The sequence below is a fragment of the Hemitrygon akajei genome, chromosome 8, assembly GCF_048418815.1.
Source record: "Hemitrygon akajei chromosome 8, sHemAka1.3, whole genome shotgun sequence".
In the NCBI taxonomy this organism is placed as follows: Eukaryota; Metazoa; Chordata; class Chondrichthyes; order Myliobatiformes; family Dasyatidae; genus Hemitrygon; species Hemitrygon akajei.
This window is the reverse complement of record NC_133131.1, coordinates 29,187,245-29,201,680: the sequence shown is the minus strand read 5'-3', so window position 1 is coordinate 29,201,680 and position 14,436 is coordinate 29,187,245. Positions and strand designations below refer to the sequence as shown.

Here is a 14,436-nt window from a genome sequence, read left to right as displayed (position 1 = left end):
AGGAGAACATGGCAATACAAAACCACAGACTGACAGCTAGGGGGAAACACACAATAAGACAGAGTTCAACTGGAGGTGCTGACAGTTGTACAGTATTGGCCACCTTAACTTTAGCAAGACAGAGAACCGAAGAAGGATTCACCAGTCTGATTCCTAGGATGAAGTCTGTTCCAAGAGGAGAAATGGAGTGAATGGGTTCACATTCTCTAGGGACAAGTGGTGTAATGTTTAGGTTTCCTTGTGTAATTTTTTTTTGACTCAGACAAGGAGTTCAACACAGCATGACTGTTTTAATGATCACCGGGTTGACAAGCCCCTGTAAACCATCGCTACAACTCAGATCATGTGGCACTGTATTTAAAACAGACACCCTTTAAATGTACCAGGACGGGTTAAGTCTCGAGATGTATGAAATATCACAGAGTGATTGATAATGTGTGTTGCAGACAGGTTGCCATGCTTGGCTGGACAATCTAAAACCAGAGACCGTAGTCCCTGGACTGAAATGAGAAGGGATTGCTTTACTCAGAGACGCCTGTAAGATTGAGATTCCCTATCCCTGAGAGCTGCTGATGTTCAGTTACTGAGTAACAGAAGAGACAGAGCCATAGATGTTTGGGCAGTATGAGTTATAGTGAGGGGCAGGAAAGTGAAGATCAACTTTGGTCTCTTTAAATCACACAATGAGCTTATGGAGCCATTTGGCTGGTCACTGGTCCAATTTCTTACATTCTAATGCATCGTCTGTTGTTATTGCCCCTTCATCCTGCTCTGGGCCAGTTTCCGAGTTTTAAGCAACAGATTTTTGTATGAACCATGAATGGCTTTCTGTGGGTTCGGTAGTACTGAGGTAAGCTTTCATTCACATGCACTGGAGGAATAGATTGCTTATCTTTTGTACGTTTCATGGTACTGAAAACATGGGGCCTCACTGCAGCCAAGGGCTGTGAGAATCCTGAGGGAAATCGCAATACCTCCTTCATTTATTAGTCCAACCATAAAACCCATTTGAAAGTGGAATCAAAAAGGGATACAGTACAGGATTTAGAAGGAAAATACAGCAGATGTTACAAACCTGGCTGAGAACAGAAATGCAAGAAATAGTCAGCACATTAGGCAGCGTCTGTGGAGAAGAGGAACCATTGAAGTTTCTAGCTGTTGATCTGATGAAATGCCTTTGACCTGCTGTGTTACCCTCATCTTTCTTCAACTCCACAGAAGCTACCTGAGTACTTCCAGTACACTCTGTTTTATTTTGGCACAGGACTTTGGCACAGGTTGGTGGTGAAGAAGACGAATGCAATGTTGGTATTCATTTCTAGAGGAATAGAGTATAAGAGCAGGGATGTGATGTTAAGGCTTTATAAGGCACTGGTAAGACCTCACTTGGAGTACTGTGTGCAGTTTTGGGCTCCTTATTTAAGAAAGGATGTGCTGACATTGGAAAGGGTTCAGAGAAGATTCACTAGAATGATTCAGGGAATGAGAGGGTTAACATATGAGGAACGTTTGACTGCTCTTGGACTGTACTCCTTGGAGTTTAGAAGAATGAGGGGGGACCTAATAGAAACATTTCAAATGTTGAAAGGCATGGACAGAGTGGATGTGGCAAAGTTGTTTCCCATGGTGGGGGAGTCTAGTACGAGAGGACATGACTTAAGGATTGAAGGGCGCCCATTCAGAACAGAGATGCGAAGAAATTTTTTTAGCCAAAGGGTGGTGAATCTGTGGAATTTGTTGCCACGGGCAGCAGTGGAGGCCAAGTCATTGGGTGTATTTAAGGCAGAAATTGATAGGTATCTGAGTAGTCAGGGCATCAAAGGTTATGGTGAGAAGGCGGGGGGAGTGGGACTAAATGGGAGAATGGATCTGCTCATGATAAAATGGCGGAGCAGTCTTGATGGGCTGAATGGCCGACTTCTGCTCCTTTGTCTTATGGTCTCGTGGACTTCCTTGGCTGGGCTATGTTGACTGCAGTAAGTGAAGACTGGTACAATTTATAAAGGCAAAACAAGAAAAAGGAGAAAGTACTTAAGTATTTTGTTGTTGAACTTGTTGTAACTCGCCATGGAAATCAATGAGCCAAAACCAATACCCAGGGAATTGAAGACTTGGACTGCAGCATAAACCCAGACCTGAGAAGAAAACAAAGGTTTAGAGTTGGAACCAGAGCAAAAACAGCAGCTGCAGTGCAGAGAGTACTGGGCAAAGTTTCTGCACTGTTATGAGTGAGGCATTGAGGAGCTTTACGACATAACCATTATCAGTTACACTGAACCAACTGCAACTGCAAAATGCCTGCATGGTTGTATGAAAAAAAAATCTCTTCCTCATCTTTTCCCTTCCTCAGAGCAGCCCTGAAGCTTCAGTCCTGGGTTAGCTCTATTGGAAATCATAGTACTGTCATTGCTGGAAATCTGAAATAAAAACAAAAATTGCACTGAAAGAGAAACAGAGTGAATGTTTCAGATCTAAGATACTTCATCAGTTCTCCTGATAATGGCTTCAGTCTGATACTTATTTAAGCTCTTGACATGAATGCTTGATCAACCTTAAAAAGCATCCTAACTCTATCACTCAATACCCAATACTCAATAATTAAAGTACTGCAGGCTGTCTTTTACTCTTAGATCCTGAACACCAGAACAAATGGCATTAAGAGGCACACGGCAGGAGACTCGTCTGTCACCGTGGAGGCCGGAAAATCTTTCGCCGTAGGCCCGAAGACCCGAGATCTTTGCCATCTTCGGCCACAGAGCTTGTAAAAAGCGACAAAACGGACTTTCAACACCGTAAACCAGCAGGTTGTCGTCATGTCTCCCGCTCAATGTGAAAACGGGGGACACCTCCCCCTCCCTTACTAGGGAGAGAGGGAGAGAACCTGTGGGTTGCCGAATGAATTGCGATAGTCTCTGGGGTAACTGCAAGGTCTGTGTCTTTGCTATCGCTTAGCTCACGCTTGTGCTCGGTGGCGGGTGCGCTTTTTTTGCTGGGGGGAGGGGGGATTGTTGCTCGATGCTGCTGATGTGCGGGGGAGGGGGAACTGGGAGGACTTCGGGGTTCTCACGTTTAACTGTCGTTCATTCTTCGGGGCACTCCTCCGTTTTCGTGGATGTTTTGCGAAGGAAAAGCATTTCAGGATGTATATTGTATGCATTTCTCTGATACTAAATTCAACCTTTGAAATATAAAGGAGAACTCTTCCCTTTGCCTCATTAAATGAACAATAAATCACCAAAAAGATAAACTGCATCGTAAAGAAGTGTGTAAAATGTTTAAATTCTATATGGAAGTGATAACGGAAGCTGTAGTTACATAATTTTCCATACCAGGAGCTTAAGTGCACAAGCACTAAGCTGAACACAGTGGGTCAGGAATTGTTCATGCTGATTATTTTTTATGAGAGTTGCTTTTAACACTGTGTGCATTCTAAATCCTGTTGTTTAAACACAGCTAAAGTACTTACAGCTCAGTAAAACAACTTTGAATGGCAGGGGAAAATGTACAACTCTGAGGAGCAAACCTGAGAGCGAACTGTTGTGCACAATCGCAGCCAGATGAGCTATAAGATTGGTTAAAACAAAACTCTGGGCCGGAACTGGCTGCCTAAACTCAAAGCTGGCAAACTTATCGACAACTTAGAATTCGTGGGATCACTGGGTAGTATGTCTCTAACTCACAGCGGCAGGGTATTACTCCGTGGCAAGTTGCTGATTCCTGTCGTCATTTCGCTGGTGCGCAGCGAGGCCCATCCACAAAGAGGCTAAAACGACACGGTGTGGAACGGCATAGTGTGCAGCTGGCACACGGTTCCAGCAGCCCCCCATTCAATCCTGACTTCAAAAGCCATGTGAATTCTCAATATCAGCAGGTGCGATTTCTTCAGGGGCTCTGCTTTTCCCTCACATTCTAAAGATATGTAGGTCGAGTTCCTCGGCATCCACATCACCGAGGACACCATGTGATCTGTGCACACCTACTGCGTGGTGAAAAAGGCACAACAGCACCTCTTTCACTTCAGACAGTTGAGGAAGTCCTTAGAAATCCTTAGAACTTTCTATAGGGGCACAGTTGAGAGCATCCTGACTGGCTGCATCAGTGCCTGGTATGGGACCTGTATTCCCTCAATCGCAGGACTCTGCAGAGAGTGGTGCAGACAGCCCAGCACATCTGTAGCTATGAACTTCCCATGATTCAGGACATTTACAAGGACAGGTGCATAAAAAGGGCCCGTAGGATCGTTGGGGACCCAAGTCAACCCAACCACAATCTATTCCCGCTGCCACCATCTGAGAAACAGTACTGCAGCATAAAAGCCAGGACCAACAGGCTCCGGGACAGCTTCTTCCACCAGGCCATCAGACCGATAAACTCACGTTGACTTGAGTTTACTCTATATTACATTGACTGTTCTATTTATTATAAATTATTATGATTGCACATGGCACATTTAGATGGAGACATAATAAAGATTTTTACTCCTCATGTATGCGAAGGATGTAAGAAATAAAGTCAATTCAATTTAAATTAAATTCAATTATTATGTATGCACATAATAAAAGAACTTCAGTTCCCAGTGTGCAATGTGGGTGATTCACCCGGAACTGGAAGTGACGTTGGTGAATGGAAGACACACTCTTGGTGGGCTAAAGTTTCCCAAGTAAAATGTGGTCGAGCTGAATCCATTCTGTAAATAAAATTATTTGTCTTTGTTAAAGAACAAAAATAACATGGTGACAGAAGTCATCGTGAGGTCTAAATATAAAGCATAACTGAATACTGCGAGCATCTAAGAAAGAGACACTAGGTTCTGACGGATAGAAGCTGTCGGCAAGAGAGCACGCTGTCTCAAAGTTCACCAAGAGATTTGGGTGAAAGAAGCCTGAAATATTCTGTTATGGATATTCTAAGTCCACCTGCACCTATGCAGTTTACCGTCATTCTAGCTGATAATTGGAAACACTTCAAACGGCTATTCAATATATAACCAGTGGCGAGCAAACCCGGCGAGACGGAGGAAAAATTGTAAGTATCTATCTTTCTACAAGTAATTGGCGAAGATGCTTTGGACATCTACAACAGCTTTCAAATTAATGAGATAGACTTTAAATTGGACACGCTGATGACAAAATTTGAGGAGTATTTTGTCCCACTTAAAAGCATCATGTTTAAGAGATAGAAGTTCTTCCCCTGTGACCAGAAACAAAGTGTCAGCTTTGACCAACACTTAGTTGAACTTCACACACTGAGTAAGTCCTGTGAGTTTGGAGATTTGAGAGACTCACCAGCTAAAGATCAAATGGTCCGTGGAATCCCAGATAATAGACTTGGAGAAAGCCTGCTCGGTGATAAAGATTTAATGTTAGACAAAGCTGTCGATATGTGTAGGGCAGTGGAGACTACACAAGCACAAGCTAAAGAGCTGCACAGCGCATGCTGTGAAAACAGAGGGACAGAGCACAAAGTGTTTCATAAAGCAACCAAAAACCAAAGAGACTTCTAAGAGACTCCTGGATAGGTACATGGAGCTCAGAAAAATAGAGGGCTATTCGTAACCCTAGGAAATTTCTAAGGTAAGGACATGTTCGGCATAACTTTGTGGGCTGAGGGGCCTGTATTGTGCTGTAGGTTTTCTATGTTTCTATGAGATAGGCTCAAGCAGCAGATGTGGAGGTAGGCACATTCCAAAGAAGTGTCCTGCTTAAGGAAAGTCCCGCAACAATTGTGGGAAGAAGAATCAATTTGCAAAGTCCTGCAAAACCAGGGCTAGCAAGAGAAAGGTGCACACTGTTGCTGAAGAAATGGAGGAAGTCTTTGTGGATTCTCTACAGACTGCTGGTGCTGGTAAGACAGCATGGATTGATCCAGTGACTGTGAATGAGACAGTAATCCATTCAAGCTTGACTCCAGGTGAATCTGTTATCCAAGTATGTTTACTAGAATCTCAAAGTAAAGAGCAAGATTTGCCAGTGAAGTTAAAAGTGACTGGCTATACTGGAAAGAACATTCTGATAGAAGCAGGTTGTATATTGAACTTCACGCACAAGGGGCACAACTACTGGTTGTAGATAAGAGAGTACAGCCAATATTAGGACTGACTCAACCTTGTGGAAAGAAATTTCATCGTGGCCTCACAAGACCAAAGATGACCAGACAACACTTATGGAAGAGAAGCACAAGAACTCCACTTTCCATAGTCATCCATACCAGCGACACCAGCACGACAGTCAGGATGCCAGTGCTGAACAGAGGGATCATGATGAAGACACCAGTTCTGCTTCCAAATCATGCAGCTGTGGTTCAAAATCTGTCTCTCGTCAATTTCCAGTTAAAGACTGAAAATCAAAAATATCTCCACAATCCTCTCCGAAGTTGAAGAGGAAAAATAAAAAGGAAGATGGGGAGATCACACAGACTCCAAGGTCAGAACAAAAGCACCAATTCAACACAAACCAGAGAGGTTTGATGTGCAATCAACAGGAGGAGCTCTGTGAATTGAGATGGAATCAGTTCGAACTTGTGCAAAGACTCAGTGATTACATGGACGTAGTCCAGGGCTCCATTACAAGGCATCTGGGGTGAACAATGGCCATAAACAAAATAGTTTTAGCATTTCTATCCACACAAGTTTGCCTCTATTCCCTGCTTGTTCATGTGTTCATCTAAGTGGCTCTTGAATGTTGTTCCTTACTTCAGTCACTTCACTCAATTCATCGTCCATCCAAGATGATAAGACAATAAGATATAGGAACAGCCGCCATTTCGTCATGGATGATCCATTTCCCACTCTCCTGCCTTTTCCAGCATCCTTCCATGCCCTGACCAATCATGAATCTATCAACCTCTGCCTTAAACTTGGCCTCCACAACTGCCCACGGCAACAGACCCCACAGATTCACCACTCCCTAGCTAAAGCAATTCCTCCTCATCCCTGTTTTGAAGGGACATCACTCTATTCTGAGGCTGTGGCCTCTGGTCTTAGACTCCCCCACCATAGGAAGCGTCTGCTCCACATCCACTCTATCTAGGCTTTTCAATATTTGACAGGTTTATCCACGGGAATCCTTGGGGATAGTAGACAAATGTCTAAGTGGGTGAGTATTTCCTGTGCCAGATGAAATGTCTTTCAGGTAATGATACAGACTATAAGAATGTAAATGGGATGTCCTGTAGTGGAGCATATATATTAGTGTGATGTTTAACTTGAGCACAGCCATGTGTCACATCAATCACTGATAACCAAACTAACTAACTATAATTTAATACTAAATAAATTAAAAAGAAGTCAGAGCAAATGTTTGCAAAGCAAAAATGTATCTCGGTCTAAAATTAACATTCTGCTCTCAGCATTAGGAAACTCAGAGTCCCATTATTAATGATATAAAATGGATCTATCACTAAACTCTAAAAATGAAACTTCATTCCATTCCCATTTAAACAGGACACTCAAAACTGAACAAAATACAGTTTGAATTCTAAATGTCTAAGCTAAAAAACAGTTTTCTATTTTCTCTTGGAGAAAATTAATTTGTGACATTATCCTGTGTGGTGTTTGTTGAAATAAGTGAAATTTATTATCAGGTTGTGTAAATAAACACAACTGATGATTTTTGGTGGACTTAAACGTCCACACTGGGAAGTGCAATCATCCCTTATCTCATGCATTATAGATGTTAATAGTGTGAATATCCTGAAGGCATTTGATAAATGGTTTGCTGGATACTAAAATGTGTGTAATGGCTTCTTTGTAAAGTTTCACTGCTAAGGTTAATATAATGGCTTCTATGTAATGTTAACTGCTGAGGTAATGGTTTCTCTGTAGCCGAAATGTTTGGATTATGGCTGGAGATAATTATGCATGTTAGCCAGTCAGGATTCTGTTCCCCTGTCTGGTGATTCTGGAAGCTGCTGGTTTTGCAGGCTTTTGCCAGAGGGCGAGAGGGGGATGAAGAGAGAAGACGCGAATGGAGAGATTCGGTGGGCCTCCAGATGGAGAGGACTCCGAGCGGGGGCCCAAAGGTCGGTGACACTTGGGGGAGATCAAATGGTGGAAGGAAGTGAGCTCCAGTGATTGTGCACAGACTGTTTAATAAAATTGGTACCCTTTATCTTTTATATTTTGTTTCTCTACTAACCACATAGTCAAAGTAAGAGTTATAAAGCTTGATCATTTTATTGCATATTGTGTCCTGTTTGTTATTTCGGGGTACTGATTTGTAACAGGGGACACATCGCGCAGCATCCACCCAAACGAGATTTCTTAAGTTTGGCCGGGCGGGGGGGGGGGGGGGGGTTTATCACCCCCGAGATCAAGCCACTAGGCGAAGCGAGTGTTACACATGAAAATATCAGTGCGAACAGGATTCCTTTCATCCCTTTATAATGGGACGTTCATCTCTAGGGATTGCAAGTTCATTGCTTTAAACTTGGGGCTTCATTTAAGGTGTGGTCTTGACTTTATTTCTCTAGCCACAGACTTTCTTCTATACTGTTCATTAAATAACCTACCAGTACATTAGGAACCACGTTATCGACTTTTTGGGGCGAGATGGTAGTGTTGCATTTGCATAATGCTGTTGCAGCACCAGTGACTTGGGTTCAATTCTGATGCTGTCTCTAAGGAGTTTGTATGTTCCCCTTGACACTGCATGGATTTCCTTTGGGTCCCACATTCTAAAGACGTACAAGCTAGTAGGTTAATTGGTTACATGGCTGTTATAGGATGGGCTCACTGGGCCAGAATGGCCTGTTTCCCTTCTGTATCTCTAAATAAATAAAGTAAAACAGTCTGGTAAGGCCATCTGAATACACAGGAACATAAGAGAATAGTGGTCTCAGCCTTAGACACCACAGGCACATCCCTTCTTCCCATCTGTAGTATCTACATGAGGCACTGCCTCAAGTAGGCAACATCTGTATTCAAATATTCCCAGCATCCGGGCAATGCCGTCTCCTCACAGCTACTACCGGGCAGGAGATGCAAAAGCCTGAAGCTCCACATCACCAGCTTCAAGAGCAGCTATTTCTTTTCAACCATGCGGTTCTTGAACAAACCTGCACAACCATAAACAAATCATAAATTATAGACTATGACCACTGTGCGCTGGAGTGAGGTTTTTACAACATCGACCATACAGCACAGAAATAGGCTTTTTGGCCTACAGCTGAACCAATTAAATTAGTAATCAAACAGCTAATTAATCAATTTCTTCTGCCTACTTAATGTCCATATCCTTTCATTTTCCTTGCATTTCCATCTAAAAGTCTCTAATGTTTCTGCCTCTACCACCACTGCCACAGGAGGCACATTCCAGGCACACACCACTCTCTGTGTAGAAAACTTGCCCCTCACTTCTCCTTTGAAATTACCCCCTCTCACCTTAAAAGCATGCCCTCTGATACCAGACATTTCAACCCTTGGAAGAAGATATTGTCTGTCTACTCCATCTATGCCCCTCAAAATCCTATAAAACTCTATCAGATCTCCCCCCAGCTTCCGTTACTCCAGAGAAAACAACCCAAGTTTGCCCAACCTCTCTAAATCGCAAATGCCCTCTAATCCAGGCAACATCCTGGTAAACCTTCTCTGCATCCTCTAGATGTGGAGCTACCCAGATGCAGTACTCCAGATGTGGCCTAACTAGAGCTTTATAAAGTGCAAGATAACTTCCTGATTTTTGAACTCAGTGCCTCAACTAATAAAGACAAGCGTGCCATGTGACCTTCTTAAGGGCCCTACCTACCTGTGTAGCCACTCTCAGGAAGTTATGAACTTGGACCGCAAGATCCCTTTGCTCATCAGCACTGTTCGTGGTCTTGCCCTCAGCAATATACTCTCTGTTTACATTTGACCTACCGAGGTGCAACACTTCACATCTGGCCAGGTTAAACTTCACCTGCCATTTCTCTACCCATATCTGCAAATGACCTATTTCACACTGTACCCTTTGCCAGTCTTCTACGCTATCCACAACTCCATCAGTCTTCCTATCATCTGCAAACTTACTAACCCACCCATCCGCATTTTCATTCGGATAGTTTGTACACATCACAAACAGTTGCAGTACAGGTGCCTGCAGATTGCCACTAATCACAGACCTCCATCAACCTCCACCCTCTGTCTTCCATGGGCAGAACGGTTCTGAATTCACCATGGATCCCATGCATCTTAATTTTCTGATTGAGAGGCCTTGTCAAGCACCTTACTAAAATCCATGTAGATGACATCCACAGATCTACCCTCGTCACCTCATCAAAAAAAACCTCAATCAAGTTAGTAAGACACAACTTGCTTCGCTAAAAGTCATGCTGGCTCTCTCTAATTAGGCCACGGTTTTCCAAATGCTCATAAATCCTGTCCCTAAGAATTCTCTCCAGTAGCTTCCCTACCACTGACATTAGACTCACCCACCAGTCACAGAATTATCCCAGGTTCCCTTCTTGGTTAATGGAACAACATTAGTTATTTGTCAGTCCTCTGGGACCTCGCCTGTGGCTAGAGAGGACATGAAGATATTGGTCAAGGCCCCAGCAGTCTCTTCTCTTGCCTATGTTCTTGTTATGTTTGAATTCTTTTCTTTTTGTAAAAATTGCACATAATTTAGCCTTCCTTAGGCTTTTCTTGTAAATGTGTTTTGTTACGAATGTGCCGCAACTCTGGGAGGCCGAAGGGTACAAAGTCGCCCCCCCCTCCTTTTTGAGAATCGCAAGATCGCTATTACTTCGGGTCTGGGACCCAGGAAATGAGAGAGAGACACGCAGAATCCACAAGGTTTGGAATGTGTCCTGGCCTCAGTGAAACAAAGCCACTGATAATGGCCATTGTCTCTTGGAGACGGAATTGTGTATTGAGTACTGTACTATTCATTGAAGCCCCTCAGGGGACGACCAGAGTGGGCTGGTTGAGGGATTGCATCATCCCAACCTGATTGACATCTGAGACGCTGTGAGTAAGGATAAAAGAGGGTCTGGGGAACAACCCCTTTAGACGCACCAAGAGAAACGCTAGAAATCCCGTGACAGCGTTTAATAGCGACAGCCGGTGGGGGGCTCGTGTGCGTCCTTCCCTTGCCAGGGTGGCGGGCTCACCACGGAAGAACGGCTTAGCTAAAGGAGAGGCCACAAGTGAACGGCCACACCAACGAGACTCCGACGGATCAAAATCATAAAAGGAAAAGCCGGCAAGTTTTTCGCCAAATCTCTCTCTCTCTCCAACCATTGCCTGCAGCCTGCATGAACTGAGTGAACTTTATATTTCCATCAGACAATACATTATCCCCTAGACAACGATAGAGCTTATTTCTTATTGATTATTATTATACCCACACTTTTAGATTTTGTATTGATGACGTATATTATCGGTATATTTGCATTGATATTATTTTTGTGTATTTTTACTAATAAATACTGTTAAAAATAGTATCATCAGACTTCAACGGACTTCTCTATCTTTGATGGTAAGTGACCCAGTTATGGGGTTCGTAACAGTTTCTTCTGATGCTGCAAGTAAGGTTTTTTTGCACCTGTGCATATAGGTACCTGTGTTCATGACAATTAACTCGACTTTGACTTTGATCTTTCTTATCAGACCACAAGCTGGAGGGTGAGGCAGTTTTTGGAAGTTACACATCAATGAAAGCTCATAAAATATCAAATCTATTTTCATGGACTGATCTGATTCAAACACTTGATAGGGCAATAGGCTGCCTCGATCGTTAATCAATCCTAGGATGGAAATACCTGTTAGAAGGAAATGTATTTCTTCCCTTTTGTCTCCAGATCTCCTGCATTCAAATACAACAATGTAAGAGAGTCTCAGCTTCACAGCAAGCTTACTAACGTTAGTGCTTTATGTGGATTCCTCCGGTTAAACACCAGTGCGCCCATTGAAAGTTAAAAACATTACATCTTGCAGCAAAAAGAGAGAATGCCAGAATTACTCAGCAAGCCAGGCAGCGTTTGTGGAAAGAGGGACAGAATGAATGTTTCAGATTGAAGACCCTACATCAGAATTTTGTATGTCCTGCCGCAATGCTTCCAGCATTTTAAAATTTATTTCAGATTTCCAGTTTTAAAAAAATCATCCCTGTGTCTACTGTCCACAAACAATCCCTCAACTGGTAGATTTGGGACTACTCTTCTTTCTCTCATGGGATGTGAATGATACCAGAGGCTCATCCTGAATTCCCCTGAAAAGATACCAATTAGCTGCAGAACTTGTAATGAAAAAAATCCATCCATACTATTCCAAGACTCCAAGAATTTGACTCTGGTAGCCTGTGCCTTTTCTCTTTTATCCACAAGGAAAGGCCCAGGCAACTGGAATCAAATCTTTGGAGCCTTCATGCTGTTTTACATGATGCCGAAGGGAGCTTCTCTGTAGCTTGATTTAGAATTTCTTTAATGGTGGGATGTTTTAGTGGGTGGTAAATGCTTGGCTGCACAGAAGCAAAGCCCTTTCCTCTTTTAATTCAGAACAAAGAAAATTGATGCAGTCCTAGAGCGAACTATAGTTATCACTCCTTTTCGAATTAAACAATTAAAAGCAGAAAAAAAACAACGTTCACTGTTGAAGAAATATTTTTGGGACATCCCAACAAATTTACTTTTTTTTTGCTGAAGTATTGAAACATAAACCAACGCTAGACATTCCAAAGTCCAACTTTTAAATCCATTAAAATATCCATGAACGCTTACCTGGACTTCCTTAAGTTTCTCCCACTTCGGATTAACAAAGTAATTGATTCCATCTGGAGCCCCTGGGAGTTGTGTATTGTTAACCAGCAAGGCCAACAGTACTGCATAAGGAAAGAGCGCAGTAAAGTACACGATCTGGTTACAAAGAAAGGATGAGCAAGCATTAGGGTAGTGTCTGCAGATGATCTTTGGGATATATTTAACTGTTACTCTACCTGTCTACCTCATCCTTCTCCAGCTGGTTGGGTGTTACAATAATCTATACATTACCATTTATCCAGCTTGTGCTTCAAATCGACAGCAAATGGAAGCTGAGGGATGTTTAGTCCCTGTATGACATAAAACAAACTCTGTACCACTTCCACAATGAAAGGCGGGCACAAATGGGACTGGGAGCTTGCAGTACAATTGATCTTTCGATGGGTAGCAATCCAAAGAACAAAGACCCTGCAGCAAAAACACCTTCTGGCTCATATAAAGAATGGGAACTAACTCGAGCCAGTGGAATTATGTCTCGGTAGGAGCAAGGTAGGGAGAAAAGAGATTTTGAAAGGGAGAATTGTAAGTAGATGTCATGAGGAATAACTCTTTTGTGTAACAGACTCTCTCCACAGGGGCAGCCTGACCTGCTGAGTTCTTCCAGCATCTTATTTAATGCTTCCAATACCATCCAGTCTAATTTTGCTTAATAGTTTATTGTGTGGTAAATTATGAAATGCAGGGAGCTTACCCACACAAATTGCCGTAGGAACTCATCAGGTCAGACAACATCTATGGAGAGGAATGAACAGTTGATGTTTCAGGCTGAGACCCTACGTCAGGACTAGAGAGGAGGGGGGATGTGGAAAGAAGCCAGATTAAGGAGGAGTACAAGCTAGCAGTTGCTAGGTGAAAGCAGGTGAAGGGGAGGGTAAGTTGGGGGAGGGGTGCTTCAACTGGCAGAATAGAGAGAAATACAAATACACTTCCAATTGATTAATAGGAATGGCTTCCAGGAAAAATCGGAACAGTAACTCATCACGGAGATGGGGCAGATGAATCGAAGGATGTTGCAAGCAGGGAAATACGTTTTTAAAAGTTAACTTAGAGAATGGTGCTTCATCCCAAGGAGATTAGGAGATAGGAAGAAGGAAACCCCTCTGCAATTATACAGGGCACAGCTCAGACATCATTCAGAGTTGAAGTGAAGTTTTCACCTTTGGAAGGACAAAAGCTTGGAAATACACTGCCAACTGTGTGCGATGGTACTTAGGATAAAGAAGTTTCATAGTAGTGGGCAAAACTACAACGAGGCTTCTTTAGCAGGTAAAACTACTCGTTTCTAGAATTCAGGTGATGAGTGATTGATTGAGGTGTTGGGGAATTCACAGAGCACCGGCAGGTAGGAATCTGGCAGACATAAGCATAAATAATTTCAGTTTCAAAGTTAAAATAAAATCTGAGAAGATCTTCTAATGCAATGAGTGAAAGAAGTTAAGATGTACTCCCCCAGATGCAAATTTGACAGGTATTTAAACAGAAGATAGATACTTAATTGAAGAAAAAGGCATCAAGGGAAAAGTGTAGGACATTGGGAATAATAATCCCCATATTTAATAAAGAGCTGAAGGTTTGATTGAGCTGCCTCTGTTCCCATGGAGCTTTATTTGTTGAAATAGCACTACAACCTTAAAATATCAGTTATGTCAAAACGTAGGATCTGGATATTTGCTGTAGATAGCAACTTTAGTACACACCATT

The 14,436-nt window shown here is 42.7% G+C and overlaps 1 protein-coding gene across 2 annotated transcripts in view; it reads right to left on the bottom strand.

The window, feature by feature from the left end:
* Positions 1-14,436, bottom strand: part of LOC140731756 (sodium- and chloride-dependent GABA transporter ine) — a 123,165-nt gene that overhangs the window by 30,787 nt on the left and 77,942 nt on the right. For both annotated transcript variants that reach the window (XM_073053523.1, XM_073053522.1), the window contains exons 5-6: positions 12,697-12,831; positions 2,032-2,135 (exon numbers count right to left, since the gene is read on the bottom strand). In XM_073053523.1, coding sequence (XP_072909624.1) covers positions 2,032-2,135; positions 12,697-12,831 — 239 coding nt within the window. The remainder of the gene's footprint in view (positions 1-2,031; positions 2,136-12,696; positions 12,832-14,436) is intronic.